This window comes from Pecten maximus, chromosome 8, assembly GCF_902652985.1.
Source record: "Pecten maximus chromosome 8, xPecMax1.1, whole genome shotgun sequence".
Lineage (NCBI taxonomy): Eukaryota > Metazoa > Mollusca > Bivalvia > Pectinida > Pectinidae > Pecten > Pecten maximus.
Window position 1 is genome coordinate 13,323,120 of NC_047022.1, and position 19,825 is coordinate 13,342,944.

The following is a 19,825-nucleotide window of genomic DNA, read 5'->3' on the forward strand; positions in this document are numbered from 1 at the left end:
GGCATTGCCACACCAAATGTAAATATTTTACAGTTAGTATTTGTATAATTGTCAGGCAAGATATTTTACAGATAGTATTTGTATAATTGACAGGCAAGATATTTTACAGATAGTATTTGTATAATTGACAGGCAAGATATAGTACAGTTAGTATTTGTATAATTGACAGATGATAAATTTTCAGCTAGTATTTGTATAATTGACAGATGAGATATTTTAAAGTTAGTATTTGTATAATTGACAGATGAGATATTTTAAAGTTAGTATTTGTATAATTGACAGATGAGATATTTTACAGCTAGTATTTGTATAATTTACAGATGAGATATTTTACAGCTAGTATTTGTATAATTAACAGATGAGATATTTTACAGCTAGTATTTGTATAATTAACAGATGAGATATTTCCTCAATGTTTTTTTATGTCTTCCCATTGCAGGCAAGTTCACATTCCAGTTCAGGCCGCGGATATTTAGTAAGTATATTGTCACTACAAATTTCTGTGTAGCTCTGTTAACACTGTGAGGTTTCATGTCCTTGAGCCCCATCCCATTATCATATCGTGATAAGATTTACGTTTTGATAATAATTTCACTTAAATCTGAAATATACAGCAGGGAAGTTCTGGTTTTTCTACATTGTTAATTCGGGAATTATATCTTCCTCATTTTTATTCAGAGACTTATTGTTGGGGTAAAATATGATAGAAATCAAATGTTTATAATTGGTTTTAAAATGAAAGGCTGTATAGGGTTACATTCTCGTGTGTTCACCATTACCAGCCTTGTCTGATATAATTTCTTTAGACCAGATGATATTTGATGATGGAAAATGTGAAATTTTAGCAGAAAATACAAAACTGTGGCACAAAGGTGGAATTTCAAAAGACAAAACCACCGACACAAAGGTGGAATTTCAAAAGACAAAACCACCGATTAAAAATCGACAAGGATAGCTCAATGAAATTCCAAACCATCATCATTCATTAATGATGCAGCTGTTTATGTCCAATTATTTTTCCTCCAATTTATTTTCTCTATCTGCATCCAAAGTATTAACCATCCTTCAGTGGAGTTGCCACAATCTCAAAACGTAATTAGCGGATTGGGAACAAGTTATTTTATTTCCAAAAGAAATCTCGACTACAAATGGTTAATCAGCTCCATTTAATAGCTAGTATCATCTGTGATGGTAGTTGGAAAACTGTAAGTGTCACAAGGGGCTCTAGATCTTAGATCAAGCAACAGAAATGGCAAGACAGAGTGAAGGGAAAAAGCAAAGGAAAAACTTCTACCCAAATGCTCTTCTGGATCAATATCGGGCGACTATTGCAGCTAAATCGACAAAAAAATTGCAGTCGATTCAAGAAAATCTAATTAGGGAAGAAAAGTTTCATTTGAGTTTTGTCATCAAGTTCATAATTACATTTTAAAATCAATTAATCTAAAAAGGCCATCAAATTAACAGAAGAAAATGGATAATTCAGGGAAGGGTTTGCGTTAATGGATTGGAACAAAACCTGCTCTATTACGAACAGCAATTTCTTGCTTTCAATTACGAACGAAATGTAAAATTAGGATATTACACTTTTAAGTAAGAAAAGATTGTTAAGACAAAATTGCAGAAACACGTAATGTCTTTCCTTATGTTTTTACACTCATTGTGGCCTTTCAAGGCCTAAATTTCCTTTCAATGAATGTATAGCAGATATTTGGTGTAATGGTATCAATTATACTGTGGTTGTAAGTGGGGATACCCTGCTTTGTTATAGACCAACGTGGAAGTCACTTAGTATGGCCCCACACTATATACACTGGTTCTGCTTAGTGTCGTATCTTATTCATTAAACATTACCCCAAATTAGTGCTACGCGGGGAATACAAGCCATAAGGGAAATTCAAAGAGAAATAATTGCAACTCGATCAATAGTAGACTCTACCTTATGTGAAATTAGCCGGGAGCAGAAATTATCGGCTTTGCTTGGATTTGATGTTTTGCCTTGAGGAAGAGAGACGACAACTAATGTGTTTGGTCGTGAATGCTATTCACCTGCTCCAGTGTTGCGCGATGTTTTGCCCTGATGTGTCGCTGTTGATGAACATTATCGAAGGCCATTGAAGCCAGCACCCACATTGCCTGTCTGGTCGAGCGCACCCCACTCTCCACCTGACCAATGGTCCAAGTGCTATAGAGGTTGATCAGGCCATCGACTTGTGTCGGGGCCTAGGGCCATCTACTCATTGTAATGGGTTACTTTGTCAACTGAAGGAGACTCGACTTCATTGTCCAGAGTCTGGCCACTTGAACAGATCTGAAGCTGCCTTAGTAAGGCGAGCCAGTTCAAACCACACTGTACGTTAGCCTTTACTCCTGTAGCCTCATAACCACACTGAAGAGGTCTCTAAGCAGATGGAATTTCATTTGAAGAGACCGATTTTGTTAGAATGCTTTATAATAAGAGTGATTTGTAAGAGCAAGCTCTGGTAGTTAGCCATTGGTTATATGTGCAAAGACAACTAGCTTTGTCAAAAGTTCAAGTGTTGTTCCAATTACTGTGATAGCAGACCTGGTCAGCTGTCAGGGTCACAGAAACACTCCAGACTTGTCCAGAGTAAGGGCTCTTCACTGATCAGGTTGGAAGTATAACTCTTGACCATGGTCATACTGTATTAAGACACAAACTGGTTTCTGGGACAGGTGCTTATTCCACAGCCTTATATGGTCATAACAACTGATTGGTTGAAAAACAGTGAATATTATATTCATAAAATTAATATAAGATTATCACAGTATACAGGATTGTCTCAGTTGACAGGTTTCTGTTTTAGGATGGTCATTGTAGAAAGGTTTCTATTTAGGATGGTTACTATAGACAGGTTTCTGCTTTAGGATTGTAGGAGTAGACAAGTTTCTGTTATAAGTTGTCATGATGGACAGGTTTGTGTTGAAAGCAAGACTATAAATTGACATGAAATGTTGGCTGATTTTAGTGAGCATGGTATTGCCCATATTTGTCTTTTAATACATTTCAAAATTTTCAAAGAACAAAGTGTTAATGAAAAGTGCAGTCATCAAAAAGAAGCAAAGTTAATGAGCCATCATGAGATAGCGAAGTGTGTGTTTTACTGCCTGGAGGTTGTAAAGTCTTTTCATCGTTTAGCTCCATCTACTAATCAAAGTCGTGTTACATTTCTAGTTAATGATTTCACTTGCTATCCGGAACTCTGGTGTTTGCATACCTAACCAAATAAACACTTCTTTGAGGCGAAGCTTTGTGTACGAACTCTTCAGCACTGGAGAACAAAAAACATGCTCAATCGGTAATGGCTTTTATCATTCTTTCATCCCCATCATTATCAGAGCTAGCAACAATCAGAATGGGTAAACATGCACTGTTAAGCATGGAAATGGTGTGAAATTGGTGTAGTGTTAATGCTGTTTACCCCCAGGTAGGGCTGCTGATACAATGAACCAAGTCTTAATGTCAATAAATACGTGATAGAGTTGGTCAATACAACAACGACCTACACTGCCAGCCTTACCACTGTAGGTGGATCAGATTCAAATACAGCCCGCAGAAGAGTTAAGCACAACCATCATTGAATAAGCATGTTTTGCTTTTTTAAAAAAAAAGATATGTTATCAAAAGTTCAGTAACCAATGGTTATAGGAGAGAAACATTACGCATTCAAGGAATTCTAGTGTGATCCATGATAAAGAGAGAAAATATGATCGCATGGTCATCATTTTCACAGTACATAAAAAGTAGTGGTAGTGTAACATTAACCAGTTGATAGATTTTCTTGGACAAACACTTTTAGATTTTATTATTGAACAGAAGTGTAATTTTTTTATAAACATCCCCTGAAGTGGCTAAAGCTGACTTAAGTCTGTGACAGTCATAGCTTACTCTTACTTCTGAAGTAAGTATCCCCTGTGACAGCCATAGTTTATTCTTGGTGTGTTTGTAACACACAAATGACCCCTCTGCTAACATGCAAGTCATGATCACAGTACGATAAACCCTATAGCCATGTATATAGATGACCTGTTATCAACTTTATCTGGAAAGGTTTCTATTCAATATCTCAAGTTGGTGTTATCAATAACTGATATTTTAGCAGGTTTTTCTTAACAGGTTCTTTGTATAGATCTATTTGTAACACCAAGACAATGTGATGGCATTAACTTATTATACCCCCCGCAACGAAGTTAGGGGGGGTACACTGGAATCAGGTTGTCCATCCGTCCGTCCGTCCGTCCGTCTGTAGACACAACGATGTACCGGCTACTCCTCCTAAACTACTGTTCCGATTTCAACGAAACTTCATGACAATAACCCTTATACATTATAGATGTGCATAATCTATATCACGTCGTAATTTTTTGAATAAATCCCATTCACACTTTACCTTTCTCATAACCTTTTTAATTTTTTCTTTGTTATAAATTGATCAATTGAAAAGATTTTCTCATGTGAAATAATTTCATAATGTCATGTACAACAATTTATTCATAATATAGATAAAAAAAGAATTAGGGTAACCAAGAAAACTGAATACGACTAAGTGAGATTTAACTGTGTATCTTGTTTATTGTATAAATGAACACATAGTAACGATGGGGGTTGCAGGGGGGTATGAGTTGGCCCTCTGGACGACAGTTCTAGTTAGACCAGCACAACTGAGAATAGGAATATATAGCAAAAATACAGGGTTCAGTGATGGAGGAAGGTGGGTGTATCTGGAGATGTTGCTCACACAGCTACACATAAGGCCGTCACTTATTTAGCACCTTCAACTATAAATGGCTTTTGTTGATTTAAACATATTTATTGCCCAAAATTGGGCAGAGGATAAGCCACAAGTTTTTTTCAACCTATCAACGCCTTTTCCTCTAATACAGTTCATGTATTGAACTTTTGTACTTTGGTTACCTTGTAACAGACCGTTTTATACATAGTAGAAGATTTTGGTTACCTCAGAATCGTAACAGACCGTTTTATACATAGTAGAAGATTTTGGTTACCTCAGAATCGTAACGGACCATTTTATAGATAGTAGAAGATTTTGGTTACCTCAGAATCGTAACAGACCGTTTTATATATAGTAGAAGATTTAGGTTACCTCAGAATTGTAACAGACCGTTTTATATATAGTAGAAGATTTTGGTTACCTCAGAATCGTAACGGACCGTTTTATACATAGTACAGGATTTTGGTTACCTCAGAATTGTAACAGACCGTTTTATACATAGTAGAAGATTTTGGTTACCTCAAAATTGTAACAGACCGTTTTATATATAGTACAGGATTTTGGTTACCTCAGAATCGTAACGGACCGTTTTATATATAGTAGAAGATTTTGGTTACCTCAGAATTGTAACAGACCGTTTTTTATACATAGTAGAAGATTTTGGTTACCTCAGAATTGTAACAGACCGTTTTATACATAGTACAGGATTTTGGTTACCTCAGAATCGTAACAGACTGTTTTATACATGGTAAAGGATTTGTGTTAATAGGTCAAACGGATAGGTTGAAATCCCCAGGGATTTATGTTGATCAGTTAAAGTCAATGAAGGTCAGATTACCAGAAACAGATCCAGACATCAAAATTATTGACTGTTTTGATGGACAGTGGGGAGGAGAACTTAAAGGTTAAAGGGACTACCAGCTATACTTTTCAAGGTTGAAAAGGCAGTACCTGAGTTTTACAGTGACTGTCTTGGTTGTAAGGAGACCGTAGAGACACCAAAATGATCCCTAAATCAATAAAGTGAGACAGACTATTGAGTAAGCATTGGTAACCACCACCACAGCCCTATATACACAGCCTGGCATCTCGACCCTCCCCAGAGAGATCATTTTCATGCTCTGTTATCAGACCTATGTAAAGCTGCTGCCAAGGTGGAAAGGCTTCTGAACGCTGCTATACCTCTGTAGGGAACAACCTCTCCCTCATCCGTGATAAAATGGCTTTTTGCTCCTATCTTGTTGTGATATAGTGTTCTATGGGTTTCACTGATGCAATTTTAAAAAGATAACAACACAATAAATGAGACTTGGGTAAGATATAAAATCAGATTTTTTTTTTGCAGTCATTTTGATATTTTTTCCCCTTCTACAGATAATATGATTTTGTATACCGTGTGTAATGACTCTGCATGTTTTATGTCCGGTTTATGTCTGATCTGCTGCCGTGGAATTCATTATCTGATGTCGGCTTGTCGAACCTTTCCTCAAGGTCATCGAGAAACCAAGCAATATTGTAATGCAACATTGTATATTCTCAAACAGAAAGTAAATTGAAAACACAGAATACGAAATTTGACCTACATGTAAACCAAACAGAACAAATACGGTTTCCATGTCTTCGATTGATTTTGGCTCTTTAGCTTTATTTTTTGTCGCTGAATAATTTACTAATTCTATGTACAATGATGATGTAATGTTATGTCTAGATTCACAATCTCTAGAGATTTGCGTGGAATGAAGGATGCATAAATAACAATAAAAATTATGATAGATTTACTAGATGTCAAACTTTTTCAGAAATAATTTTTAAACATGTCTGGGTGTGTTGGCATATCATGTGTTTATAATAGGTACATGTAGAGAAATTGGTATGTGAACAACCTCATTACTACTGATTATCAGTACAAATCTAGCTTTAATTGGGAATACTTGCTGCATTTAAATTATTTCAAATTTAAATCTTATACACATATATTATGATTTAAAAGTGTGGTATAATTTTCAGTGTCTATATTTAGAATTGATGAATATATAATTCAATAACACAGGTCTACAAATCTGTGGTCGAATGAAGTCTTGATACCCTAATATACCTTTAATCTGTAAATGGTATATTGCCAAGCAGTTCATTAACTGCGGACACCTTGTATGAAAGCACCTGTGTCACCAGCTAGGTTAGTGATTTAGTACCTGCTGTTGCCAAGTCGACATGGAAATATGTTCCAGTTTTAATCCGATGTAGGGTTACAAGTCCTAGTAATGCTTATGGATCTCTCCACTTCCCTGTGAAAAATTCATCGCCTTGAATGGTGGTCTATATATATCTACAGCAAGACAGCCATACCACTGACAGCCCACAGCTTACAACACGGGGCTTCTCTACTCTACGCTGCTTCCCATAATCCTTATTTGCACTTATTGAAATGTCATATAATGAATATTAATGAGGGCTGTTTTGTTGTGTTGCAGTGTGACAGCGAAAGCGGGGACGATCGGGTGAGTACTCTTATTGTCTCCACGTTTTTATATCATGTGACCGGCAGTGTGTGCGTGTGTGCGTGCCGTTTGTTATTGTCGTTTAGTTATATAGTGTGTTTCTCCTATGGAGATCATGATCCTACAAATCAAGGTCCTATAACACTATCCCTGGATAGATTGGATTGGCGTTGTGTGATCACCGACATTTTCATTCTCGCCTGGTTGGTGAAAAGCTTAGTAATGGTTAATTTGAAAGCTGACGCCGAGCTTGCTCACATAGTATATTTATACGAGTGAGGTAGGACTCTGTACACAGGACGATCGCGATGATTCATTCGCTGTTCAATATCAATGTGTAAAATGATTTTTTTCTCCGAACAAAGAAGAATGTGTGAATACTAAGTGATTGGCTTGTACAAGCAGTGAAGGCTAACGTGTTTTATGTTGGAGTAATATTTAACGGAACACTTTTCGCTGCAGGTAAGTGTTTAGTGTCTCGATCCTGGCAGCATGTAAGCCTCAGGCTTGTGTAGAGGACGGAGTATACCCCAAACACACAAAGGTTTTGAGTGACTATTGACCTGGAGATACAGGTGTACCACCCTGTATACATTGTTAGGGTGATAGTAGTTCGGAGGTTGAAAAGCATTGTATATCTCTATATAATAGAGTTGATCAGAGTCGATAGCCACCAGGAGCCCTGCATTGTAAGAGTACTTCCGTTGTCTTTATACTAATCAATGTGATTCGACTGCTTTGTCGTGTATCGTTCTAGTCAGAAATGCGATGAAAGTCGTAAGGTACCTTGGGGATGCTGCTAAGGTATTGGAGATGACAAAATAGATCATTCAGTGGGAGTTAGATGGATACAGTAAAAACAAAAAATAACATAAGTATTCTATAGGCCATATTTTTAAAACTCTGTATTCTGTAGTGTTAGCCTGATGTGATTTAAGTCTACAGGTATGTGTGCGTGTAGTTTATATGTACAGGAAATTTACTCCAGGATATGGTACACGGAATCTGCATACATAATGTAATAAATCTCTTTCAAGGGTCTGGATTATAATTTATAGATTATTATCGGTGTAAAATAGGTAACATATTTCTGACAGTCAAAGTGGTGTTTAGATGTGTATTAAACAGGATTATACGCTGGCAGAATGTTCTTGATTTACATGTTACCGGTATATTACTTAAGTCAAAGCTACATAAGCTCCTTATTCCATCGTTTAGAAGAATATTTTCACTTGAAATCTTTTTGTTGAATTCAAACATTTCTGTTAGCACTATTAGCATATGTAACTGAGGTAGAAGTCATTTGACCCAATCATTTAAACCCTAATCTTCTGATCCTATTTTATGCAAGAAGGATCATTCCACCCATTACGACTGCTTACTCAAATAGGTCTATTCAGTCCTTGTTTATGTACCGTCATTATCGACAATCGCCTCAGAGCGTAAATTTACCAAACCACCACCTTCAGTGTTGGATGTAAATGAAGTACACATCACACACTCTCTTCAGCAGAGCTCTTCAGACTTTGGAGGTGAGTAGCTGTTATGGAAATGTGGAGGCAGCAACCCAAGGAGGAGGCCATATTTGTTGAGAATTTTTTTTTGTTAGATATTTCGTATTGTTCACTTAGGAGTGATCTGGTCGTAATGCCCCTTAATGCTAAATCTGTCATGTTCTTTTGATGTTTCTCTGTACACGATATGAAAACATTTCTGTTAAATTAGCCGTGGCCGTGTCAATGTGGGAAGCAGCTGGTCGAGATTGTATTGAGATTTCCTGACAAAATCAACTCTTTTGTATTAGCTTTTATTGAATTATTATGAGTTTGTATGATACATTTCTTATATCTTGTGAATAACACAAGTTATCTGTAGCCATCAAATAAGGCTGATTGATTTTTGACTGCATGAAATTTTGATTGATCTTGAAGGGATTTTTTTTCTAAGGGTTGTGATCTTTAACCATAAAAATGTGTCATTGAGACCATATTTGGACTATGTATCCCCCACCCAGAAAAAAAGTCTTTATACAACGTTTTTTGAATATGTCGATTTTCAATGTAAAAATGTAGCATTCCATTCTTTATATTATCAGGAGATAGCAGATCTTAGCATGGGATTATGTATTTTTGACAGATTATTTAAAAAATGATATTTTTGTGTAAAACTTATGGGAGAAAAAAAAAGAAGAAAAATGTTAATGTTTATTTCATCAAAATAATAATTCACAATGTCATATGTGTAGTAGAAACTATAATTGGAGTCTGTTTTGGATTTTATTAAGAGTCCAAGTCACTAATATATTAACAGAAGGAAAGGTGATGCATCATGTTTACAATAAGTATGTAATTTATACATTAAATCTAGACACATACTGGCCATTTTGTTCCTGTTTGATACACGATCCTACTGTTTTGTAACAAATGAGAACAAGATAGCCAACGCTAAATCATATGGCATTCGGGGAGAAAACAAAAATCGTTAAACATTTGGTGATCGTGAAGGATTTATTTTCTACTGTTTCTATACAATGTGATTATGTGAAGGCCATTTTTTGTCTGAACACAAGGGACTCTATGATAATAACCCCATAGCTCCTACTGCATATAAAAGAAAGGCTTGTACAACAGATTGTCTTACATGAACCGGTCTGTGCCATTGACAGGTGACACATTGGAAGTGGTTTTGTATCCACACACTTCTAATAGCTGGTTTGAGAGAATATCACCAATTGTTTTGTGATATGCTTATTTGTCATTGAAGGTAGCTGCTATTTATAAAGTGTGTTGAAATTAGTGATTCACCTTTATATATCTGCTTTGTCCTCTTATATGACTGGTGAAAAGTTGAGTTGATTGGAGTAATATATGTCTGAAAGGTCCAACTTAGTTTTTGCCATGACACAATGTCAATTGTCTGAAAGTCCATGTCCAGCCCCCAGTGTGCACCACTCCCTGGGGAAGGGGGAGGGGGGTTAGACTAATGGAGGGAACGTATTTGATCTAGAACATCCATAGGTGTGAAGCTCTGCATCGTATAGTATGATACTACCTAATTATATATTTGGAAGATTTAGAGCTTTGGGCCCCAATGTTGTATCACCTTTGGAACTTTAAGGTTTTTTTGTCGGATATCTATTAATAGAAACAATTCTCTGAAATGGAAGTTATCACCTATTAATTTTATCCACCCAAAAACCATAACATGATATCCAGCCTATAATTCTATAATCAATCATTCATATGTAAATATGTCGGTTTTCATCTCTCCTCATAGTGGCAGTCACAATACTATATATTCTCCTCTCCAGGGAAATACGGCATTGATTAATTGATGTTTTACATTGATAGAAATTGTTTGTGTTCTTAGGATCATGTTCAGGCTCCGCATAGGACTCAACTCTAAACCAGTCTGGCAACCAGGATAAAAACTTGATATCAGGCCGACTGACAGATTAAAAAGGACATAATTGTAACTGTCTACTGGGTTATTCTGTCAACTTACAGTAAAAAAAAGACATAATGCTGTCTGTTAACCAGGTTAAATAGACATTAAAAGTTGTCCGTTAACCAAGTTAAAAAGACATTAAAAGTTGTCCGTTAACCAAGTTAAAAGACATTCAAAGCTGCCAGTTAACCAAGTTAAAAAGATATGGAAAGTTGTCTGATAACCAGGTTAAAAAACCATAAATAGCTGTCTGTTAACCAAGTTAAAAAGGCATTAAAGCTTTCTGCTAACCAGGTTAAGAAAATAATTCTGTCAGAAAACCAGGTTAAAAGACATTGCTGCTATCTGTCTACCAGGTTAAAATGACATTGCTGCTATCTGTTTACCAGGTTAAAATGACATTGCTGCTATCTGTTTACCAGGTTAAAATGACATTGCTGCTATCTGTCTACCAGGTTAAAATGACATTAGGATTGTGGTATCTGTCTACCAGGTTAAAATGACATTAGGATTGTGGTATCTGTCTACCAGGTTAAAATGACATTAGGATTGTGGGATTTGTTTAGGCAGACAAGACCTTACAGCCTCAGTGATACCGTGCCTTTTGAGGCTATATTCCGTAGTAGCCTGTTAGTAGCCCAGTAAATACTATGACCTTTGAGGCTATATTCCATAGTAGCCTGTTAGTAGCCTAGTAAATATGATGCCTTTGAGGCTATATTCCGTAGTAGCCTGTTAGTAGCCCAGTAAATACCATGACCTTTGAGGCTATATTCCGTTGTAGCCTGTAAGTAGCCTAGTAAATATGATGCCTTTTAAGACTATATTCCGTAGTAGCCTGTTAGTAGCCCAGTAAATATGATGCCTTTTAAGACTATATTCCGTAGTAGCCTGTTAGTAGCCCAGTAAATATGATGCCTTTTAAGACTATGTTCCATAGTAGCCTGTTAGTAGCCCAGTAAATACCATGACCTTTGAGGCTATATTCCATAGTAGCCTGTTACTAGCCCAGTAAATACTATGACCTTTGAGGTTATATTCCGTTGTAGCCTGTTAGTAGCCCAGTAAATATGATGCCTTTTGAGGCTATATTCCGTAGTAGCCTGTAACACCATGCCTTTTGAGGCTATATTCCGTAGTAGCCTGTTAGTAGCCCAGTAAATATGATGCCTTTTAAGACTATATTCCATAGTAGCCTGTAACACCATGCCTTTTGAGGCCTTGACACAAATTCCTTGGCTGATTCTGTAGATGGTGGGAACAAGCAGTTGTGTAGCTATAATGGTGACAGGACCATGACTTCATGACAAAACACAGATCCGTCAAGGACTGGGTCTGATGCTAATAAACTACCACAACCAATACATAGTAAAAGAATAGCTCCAATATTTTTTTGCTCAATAGATTGGATCACTGACAATTCCAACTGTCTTTTATAAAAGAAGCATACAAAGTGCTGACAATTAAACTTACACACTTTGGGTCTCCGATAAGTGTAATTCTTTCTTCTCTCCCTAAAGAAGAAAAAAATCAAAAGGAATCTGACAAGAGAATTTCATTAAATGTGCTGGTAGGATTCTAACATAAACATTGATGGGGAGAGGGAGGGAAAGTAGGTGATGTTCCATGCATTTCTCCAAAATGGTTTCCGTGTTGAAAAACCCCTGGGAAAGCCTCACTGTTTATCGGGTTTTACTCATCTCATCTGGTGTGAAGGAGAATTCCTAACTATATTTTACCCAGGGGACATGTACATCCCTGACAGTCGAGTCTAAAACCGTCAAGTCAGGTGCCAGGAGAGCGGGGCCATTTACAGTAAAATTGCATTATGTGGATTGAAATTGAGATCTAATTTGGCAGCCCTACATAAACTATTGGCAATCGACTTAGGAGAGTCTCTCTGTAGTGCCAGAATAGCATTTCAAGCAAATTTGATTTGCTTGCCGGTTTTATTTCCCAAAAGGCCGTAATTGGTGATGTAAATAGTACAGTTTTCCAACACTACTGTAGATTTATAGAGGCTCACTGCACTAGAGGATTATATATGCCTGCAATTTGCATCAATCCAACTTTCTCTAAACATGAATGCTGACAGCACAATCAAATGGCATCCTAGTTGTCAGCAAAACCCACCTTAGAATGTTTTCCTGTATTTATTAGTGTTTGTCTTTTAAAGCTATGATATTGGCAGCCCTATACATAGTCAGCAAACTGGATCCTTCTGGGTCACTAAGGACTAATTAAATTCGGGGACTTTTCAATCAGTAATTAAGCCTTATACGTAATGGCTAGCTTGACGTTTTGTTTCCACAGATCCCTGGCAAAGGTGTGAAACATCATTGTGGCGACACAAGCTCTTGCCTCTGTTGGGTAAAGCTATAAAAAGCAGAGAGCATTTTATGGCAAACGGATGTCGCACAAAAAATGGTTATGAACTTATGAGGGGACTCACAGATGCTGAAGTTGCTTGGTTGGCTAACACAAAGTTTTGTATTAGATGCTTTGGGACAGAAAATGTAAAAAAAAATTAGGTCTGCAAAACAGTATTATAGCAGATGTAAGTCATTATTTGTCTGTCGCAGTAGGGACAAATCTCGCGGAAACCAACTTGCTGGATTCACTTGCATGGGTACAAATCAAAGCAGGCAGCCATTATCATTTGTTAAATGTTCATTATTCATTACTATATATCAAGGTGTAGACAAGGACAACTGATGCTGATTATTGTGATCGATATTGGGTCTGTAGCATAATGGGATGAAGGGCTACCAAGTTTGTTCAAATGGATGACCTTGACCTTCATTCAAGGTCACAAGGGTCAAATATGCTCAAAGGCCCAGAGACCCAATATTAGGTCTGTAGTATGCTGGGATAATGTGTTACCATGTTTGTTCAAATACAGTGGAACCTCTATAAACCGAACATGCATGGGACATGACTATTTGTTCGGTTTATAGAGGGTTCGGTTTGGAGAAGTTGATCGAAAAATGACCGGTCAAATTCCGGATATAATTGGTTGGACGATGTTTTATTAGAATGCACCCGATTACAAAACGCCACGTACATACTTAGACAATTTGGATTGTCTGAATAATATGCATATTATGAAAGTTAATCAATGTATATATTGCAGAATATATAAGAAAGGCAAATGACTATAACAATAGTTTTAAACAGTATTTTCACATGTACAACTACACTTTACGATCGGCCTACATTTTGTTACATCCGGTGAATCGTCATGTGGATGGGGCCAATAGTCCGATACAGATTATTTTACACATCAAATAATATTAAAGGGTGTGAAGATGTTTTGTTTCAATATCAATTACAATTGATCAGATGATTCTGGTCGTATTTCCGACATCGCTTTGTTTAAAAAAAACATCACGGGCTTCTTTACGAAAACAACCCCTTTTGGGCCTCATTTAAATTAAATGCGAAACTCAGGCTTCTAGCTCTACTTGCATTGAGAAGATAAACGAACCGACGCGCTTCAATGAAGTGTGGCATTGTTTCATAATTGTCGTGTTGATTATACACTAGGCCTTCCGTCATCATGCCCCCTTGGGGTATATATTGGATACCTGTACAAATCACCTACGTAGGTCCCGAGACAATAAGGCTTCACACAATACCCGTCACAGTTGTTGTTTCACGGTTGACTGGCCTGACCTCGTGTCATAATCGCCCAGGTAAGGCCGGTTTTCAGAAGTAATTTTTGGTATATTTTAACAGGAACCGGCGCAAAATCAGTCCGGTGTTCGGAATTCAGAGGGATCGGTATTTGGAAGTTTTTTAATACTATAATAAAGAAGGACCAATTCCGTACAATGACAATTCGTTCGGTATTCAGAGGTGTTCGGTTTTTAGAAGGTTCGGTTTTCGGAAGTTGCACTGTAGATGACCTTGACCTTCATTCAAGGTCACAGGGGTCAAATATGCTAAAATCTTTAAATGACTTCTTGATAACCAAAAGGTGCAGAGACCCAATATCAGGTTGAAGCATGTTCAAATGGATGACCTTGACATTCATTCAAGGTCACAGGGGGCCAAATGTGCTTACATATATCAAAACTAAGGTGACCATTAAGGCCCATGGGCCTCTTGTTCATAAGATACAGTGATTATCACAAAAACTTGTGAGAAATGTCACCCACAGTATAGCAAAATATGTAATTAACACCAGCACTCATCCTCTGAAAGGTTGAAAGGTCTTAACAGCAGGCACTAAACCTGTTAACGATAAAGATGATATTAATTAACACCAACAAAGAAAAAAAAAACAAAAGTTGCATACTGAAAAGGGAGACTTGAATGGAATAGGTTTACCTCAAGATGAAATCAAATTTAAACAATAATAAGAAAAGATCAAATTGTTGGAGATTGGTAACTTTTACATATAGCTTTTGGTATTGTATAAAAGTATACAGTGAGCTATTCTTTATTTCGGTTGTAAATGTCAAGGTAGATTGAATATTTCAATATTTCCACAATTGTTCATCAGCTGCTTCATATTCCTGTTTAAACACCTGTATATTGACCTTTTGAAGTTGCTAATTGGTGACAACCCCCCTGTGATCTTATCAACCTTCTGATGACAAGTTTTAGTGTTTGTAATTAGCACTGTCTTTTAGCTCGCCAGGACAGTCACAGGACAGAGCTCTTGCTCTATTGATGGTGTTGGGGTCCACATACATTAACGTTCAAGCTTTTATTATAAAGTGTTGTGTCAATATTAATGAAAATGCTAGGTATTTCACATGTGTGTTCCTTGTGACAAGACCCTTCTATTGGTACTACATTTCCGGACCTACTGACCTTGACTGTGACCTTGACTGTGACCTTGACTGTGATCTTGACTGTGATCTTGACTGTGACCTTGACTGTGACCTTTAACCTACTTTAAGATAAAAGAAACTTTAACCTTGGCCACAGTATATAAGTTGTATAAGATATCTGCATCATCCAAATTATCAAGATAGTTCTAGCTTAACTAATGGGGTGATTTCAATCGGGTTTTGTCTACCATATAGTTGACATCTTCAGTTTTATTTTCAGATTACTGTTAAGTAAAAGTCAAGGTATCTGATTGGTCGAAACTTTAAAATGTAATATTTAACCAATTTCTGTCAAACTTTTGTTCTCATGCTGACTGGAATGGATTATTAAAAAAAATAGTTTGATTATCTGAATAAATGGAATGGAGTTCTGATTGGTAAAAAACTTAAGTCTTGATATTTCTGAAAATGGTTGGGTGTTTACAGGCATAACAAGTTTTAACTGTTCCTTTTTGCTGACAAAATGGCGGTCTTTGACTGGGTGAAAAGCTTAGGTTATTAAGATCCACTGGGATCAAAGTTGTCCTCAGGATGACAGTGATGGTAACGAAAGGGACAACTAGTGCACAGAAATATACATTTACTGTAAAATTTCTATGAAATACCAAGCATTTTCACAGTATATTATTATTTGACAGCAATGACATTTAGAAGAAAATACCTTCAAATGTCAATTCTGTATAAGCTGATAACTTGTATATCGAATACACACACAAAGTATAGGTATCAGTATGGTCAATAAGAGGGAGGACACTTGTAGTATACAATATCAGATATACATTGACAGTTCTTGAAAGGTTACCAACATTTGCATCTAGTACTAGATATCTAATCAATCAATACAAGAAGATAAGCGTATAATTCTACAGTGCAGTGGACTTTTTCCATCTTTGTATACAAAAAGTATGTTTTCTTCTACAATGGATCTTCTCTAAACTAATCATGCACAATGCATAAATATTTTGCCAGTTTTGGAAAAAGGTTCATAATTTAAACTATTTCAGACAGAATCATTTTGGTATTCGGAATTCAGAGGGATCTGTACTGGGAAGTTGCTAGTCATTAGAAGGATCAATCCCGTACATCACCATTTGATCAGGTTTAAGAGTTGATCGGTTTTGAGAAGGATCAATTTTGGGAAGTTGCACTGTATAATTGACTGAATAAGTGCACCTAAGTTTTTTCTCTGGCAGAGGATAACCCAGTACCTATATCACACTTAAATATTGTGGGTAATTGAGACATGTCAATAATCGACCTACATGGTGACTTTAATCACTGAGCTTACCAAATATTTAGTATTACTGATGCCAAAACTTTAAACCGACATAAGTGGTTATACAGACGGACTTCGATTTGAATCGTGACTACAGGGAGTATTTAGTGGAGTACGTAGTCTGTAAAATGGCCAACTTGTAAGATAGGTCTAGTATGGCTGACCCTGGGGAGATTTGTGGTCAATAAGCCATAAACAGGACGATTATAAAGATCAGTTTTAGTCCTACAATCCTATTACATTTCATCTTGGTCTAAGGCCAGATTATTTTCTACCGTTCATGTCTTTTTATGAATATTTATAGGTCACTCCCGATTTCTAGTCTAGAAATCGTCTGTATGATGGGTGTTTTGTCTATCTTATCAGCAAGTGTTCTTAGATCACTTGTTAATAGTAGTGCTGATTCAAGTTCAGCATCTCCATTTGACAAAACCTCCCCTGAGAGACTTGATATAGTAAACCTTGCCTCAGAGACTTGATGTAGTAAACCTCCCCGCAGAGACTTGATGTAGTAAACCTCCCCTCAGAGACTCAATGTAGTAAACCTCCCCTTAGAGACTTGATGTGATGTAGTACACCTTCCCTTAGAGACTTGATGTGATGTAGTACACCTTCCCTTAGAGACTTGATGTGATGTAGTAAACCTCCCCTCACAGACTTGATGTAGTAAACCTCCCCTCAGAGACTCGATGTAGTAAACCTCCCCTCAGAGACGTGATGTAGTAAACCTCCCCTCAGAGACGTGATGTAGTAAACCTCCCCTCAGAGACTCGATGTAGTAAACCTCCCCTCAGAGACTCGATGTAGTAAACCTCCCCTCAGAGACGTGATGTAGTAAACCTCCCCTCAGAGACGTGATGTAGTACACCTCGCCTCAGAGACTTGATGTAGTAAACCTCCCCTCAGAGACTTGATGTAGTAAACCTCCCCTCAGAGACGTGATGTAGTAAACCTCCCCTCAGAGACGTGATGTAGTACACCTCGCCTCAGAGACTTGATGTAGTAAACCTCCCCTCAGAGACGTGATGTAGTACACCTCGCCTCAGAGACTTGATGTAGTAAACCTCCCCTCAGAGACGTGATGTAGTAAACCTTGCCTCAGAGACGTGATGTAGTAAACCTTGCCTCAGAAACTTAATATGATGTAGTAAACCTCCCCTCACAGACTTGATGTAGTAAAGCTCCCCTCACAGACTTGATGTAGTAAACCTCCCCTCAGAGACTTGATGTAGTAAAGCTCCCCTCAGAGACTTGATGTAGTAAACCTCCCCTCAGAGACTTGATGTAGTAAAGCTCCCCTCAGAGACTTGATGTAGTAAACCTCCCCTCAGAGACTTGATGTAGTAAACCTCCCCTTAGAGACTTGATGTAGTAAACCTCCCCTCAGAGACTTGATGTAGTAAACCTCCCCTCAGAGACTTGATGTAGTAAACCTTGCCTCAGAGACTTGATATAGTAAACCTCCCCTCAGAGACTTGATGTAGTAAACCTCCCCTCAGAGACTTGATATAGTAAACCTCCCCTCAGAGACTTGATGTAGTAAACCTCCCCTCACAGACTTGATGTAGTAAACCTCCCCTGAGAGACTTGATGTAGTAAACCTCCCCTCAGAGACTTAATGTAGTAAACCTCCCCTTAGAGACTTGATGTAGTAAACCTCCCCTCAGAGACTTGATGTAGTAAACCTCCCCTCAGAGACTTGATATAGTAAACCTTCCCTTAGAGACTTGATGTAGTAAACCTCCCCTAAGAAAACTTGATGTGATGTAGTACACCTTCCCTTATAGATTTGATGTAGTCAACCTTGACAAGGCTTGATATACATGGATGAACAAGCTTTGTATTTATTGCTGTTTTATTGTCAACATTATAAAGATGGAACTATCTACCAGATTAAATCGGTGTAACTTTTTTCATGAGCTAAGATACATTTTAACGACCAAAACTAAAAGGTTGAAATATGTGTGATGTTTCCTCAATCTCCTAGTTATATTGTCAAGTTATTTTTAAATGATTTTTTTTGTTTTTTAATTCTTGTGTAAATTGTTTAAACATAATTGCAAAATGAGCTTCAGAGGGACAGGTTGAGCTAAAGTTAATATGATGGCTGTTTGTTTTGATTCATTATCATAAATCCTTGTTATTAAAGAAATACAGACAAAAAGTCCTGTACTGCTTGTGTAAATTTCAGACATGTATCCATGGCAACTTACAGAATACAAATTTTAAACATACTCGTTTTGATAATGATTTGATGCAAACACACTATTTGTTATTTATAGAAACCGTATAGAGAGCAATTGCAATTGGCTAAATGGGTGAAAAGATATCAAAGATAGTAAGTGTGAAAAATCAGGATTGTGTGGTAGGCAAGAAAGTGATATCTAAATTTGTTCTCATTCGGGATTTTATTAACTTTATACCATGAGAAAATAATATCAGAATGAAGTCATGGCTGTATCTTTGGAGGATGAATACTAATTTCAGAGATATAACCATAGTGATGTTTGACTGGAGCTGTGTTTATAGCAACTCTGTCCCTTTAAGAGCACACAGGTCAAGTGAGTACCATCACTCACAGGGGAGTGGGTGATTTGTCTGCCACTGATGGCCCTGCAATGGCTGCTCCATTACACTCTGTGGACATGCTGCATGTAGATTGCAACTATGAGGCCCCCAAAGGGGAACTCTTGGCAACGCTCAATTGCAAATGGGGAATTAATTCATTTAATGGATTAGATGTTAGACTGCTGACAGACAGTATGATCTCTGTTGTGATATCTGTATCTGACGACTACGGCTTGACACATACAACCTTTGCTTTAACCTATCCTGACATATCAGGGTGAGGTTCAGCACAGGGGAACCGTCTGAATTCAATATACAGTTAAGGTTGACATATATCAAAAAAATTCTTCTTATCTGACAGATTAATGTTAACTTTTGAGGAGAGATATTTTTGTAAAATTTAAAATGTATATTGATAAAGGAAATGTTTCATCTTTCTAT

At 37.1% G+C, this 19,825-nt stretch overlaps 1 protein-coding gene across 1 annotated transcript in view; it reads left to right on the top strand.

Moving 5' to 3' along the window:
* Positions 1 to 19,825, top strand: part of LOC117332500 (autism susceptibility gene 2 protein-like) — a 250,883-nt gene that overhangs the window by 179,139 nt on the left and 51,919 nt on the right. Inside the window, exons 4-5 of the mRNA XM_033891431.1 lie at positions 440 to 475; positions 7,226 to 7,252. Of these exons, the coding sequence (XP_033747322.1) occupies positions 440 to 475; positions 7,226 to 7,252 (63 nt within the window). The remainder of the gene's footprint in view (positions 1 to 439; positions 476 to 7,225; positions 7,253 to 19,825) is intronic.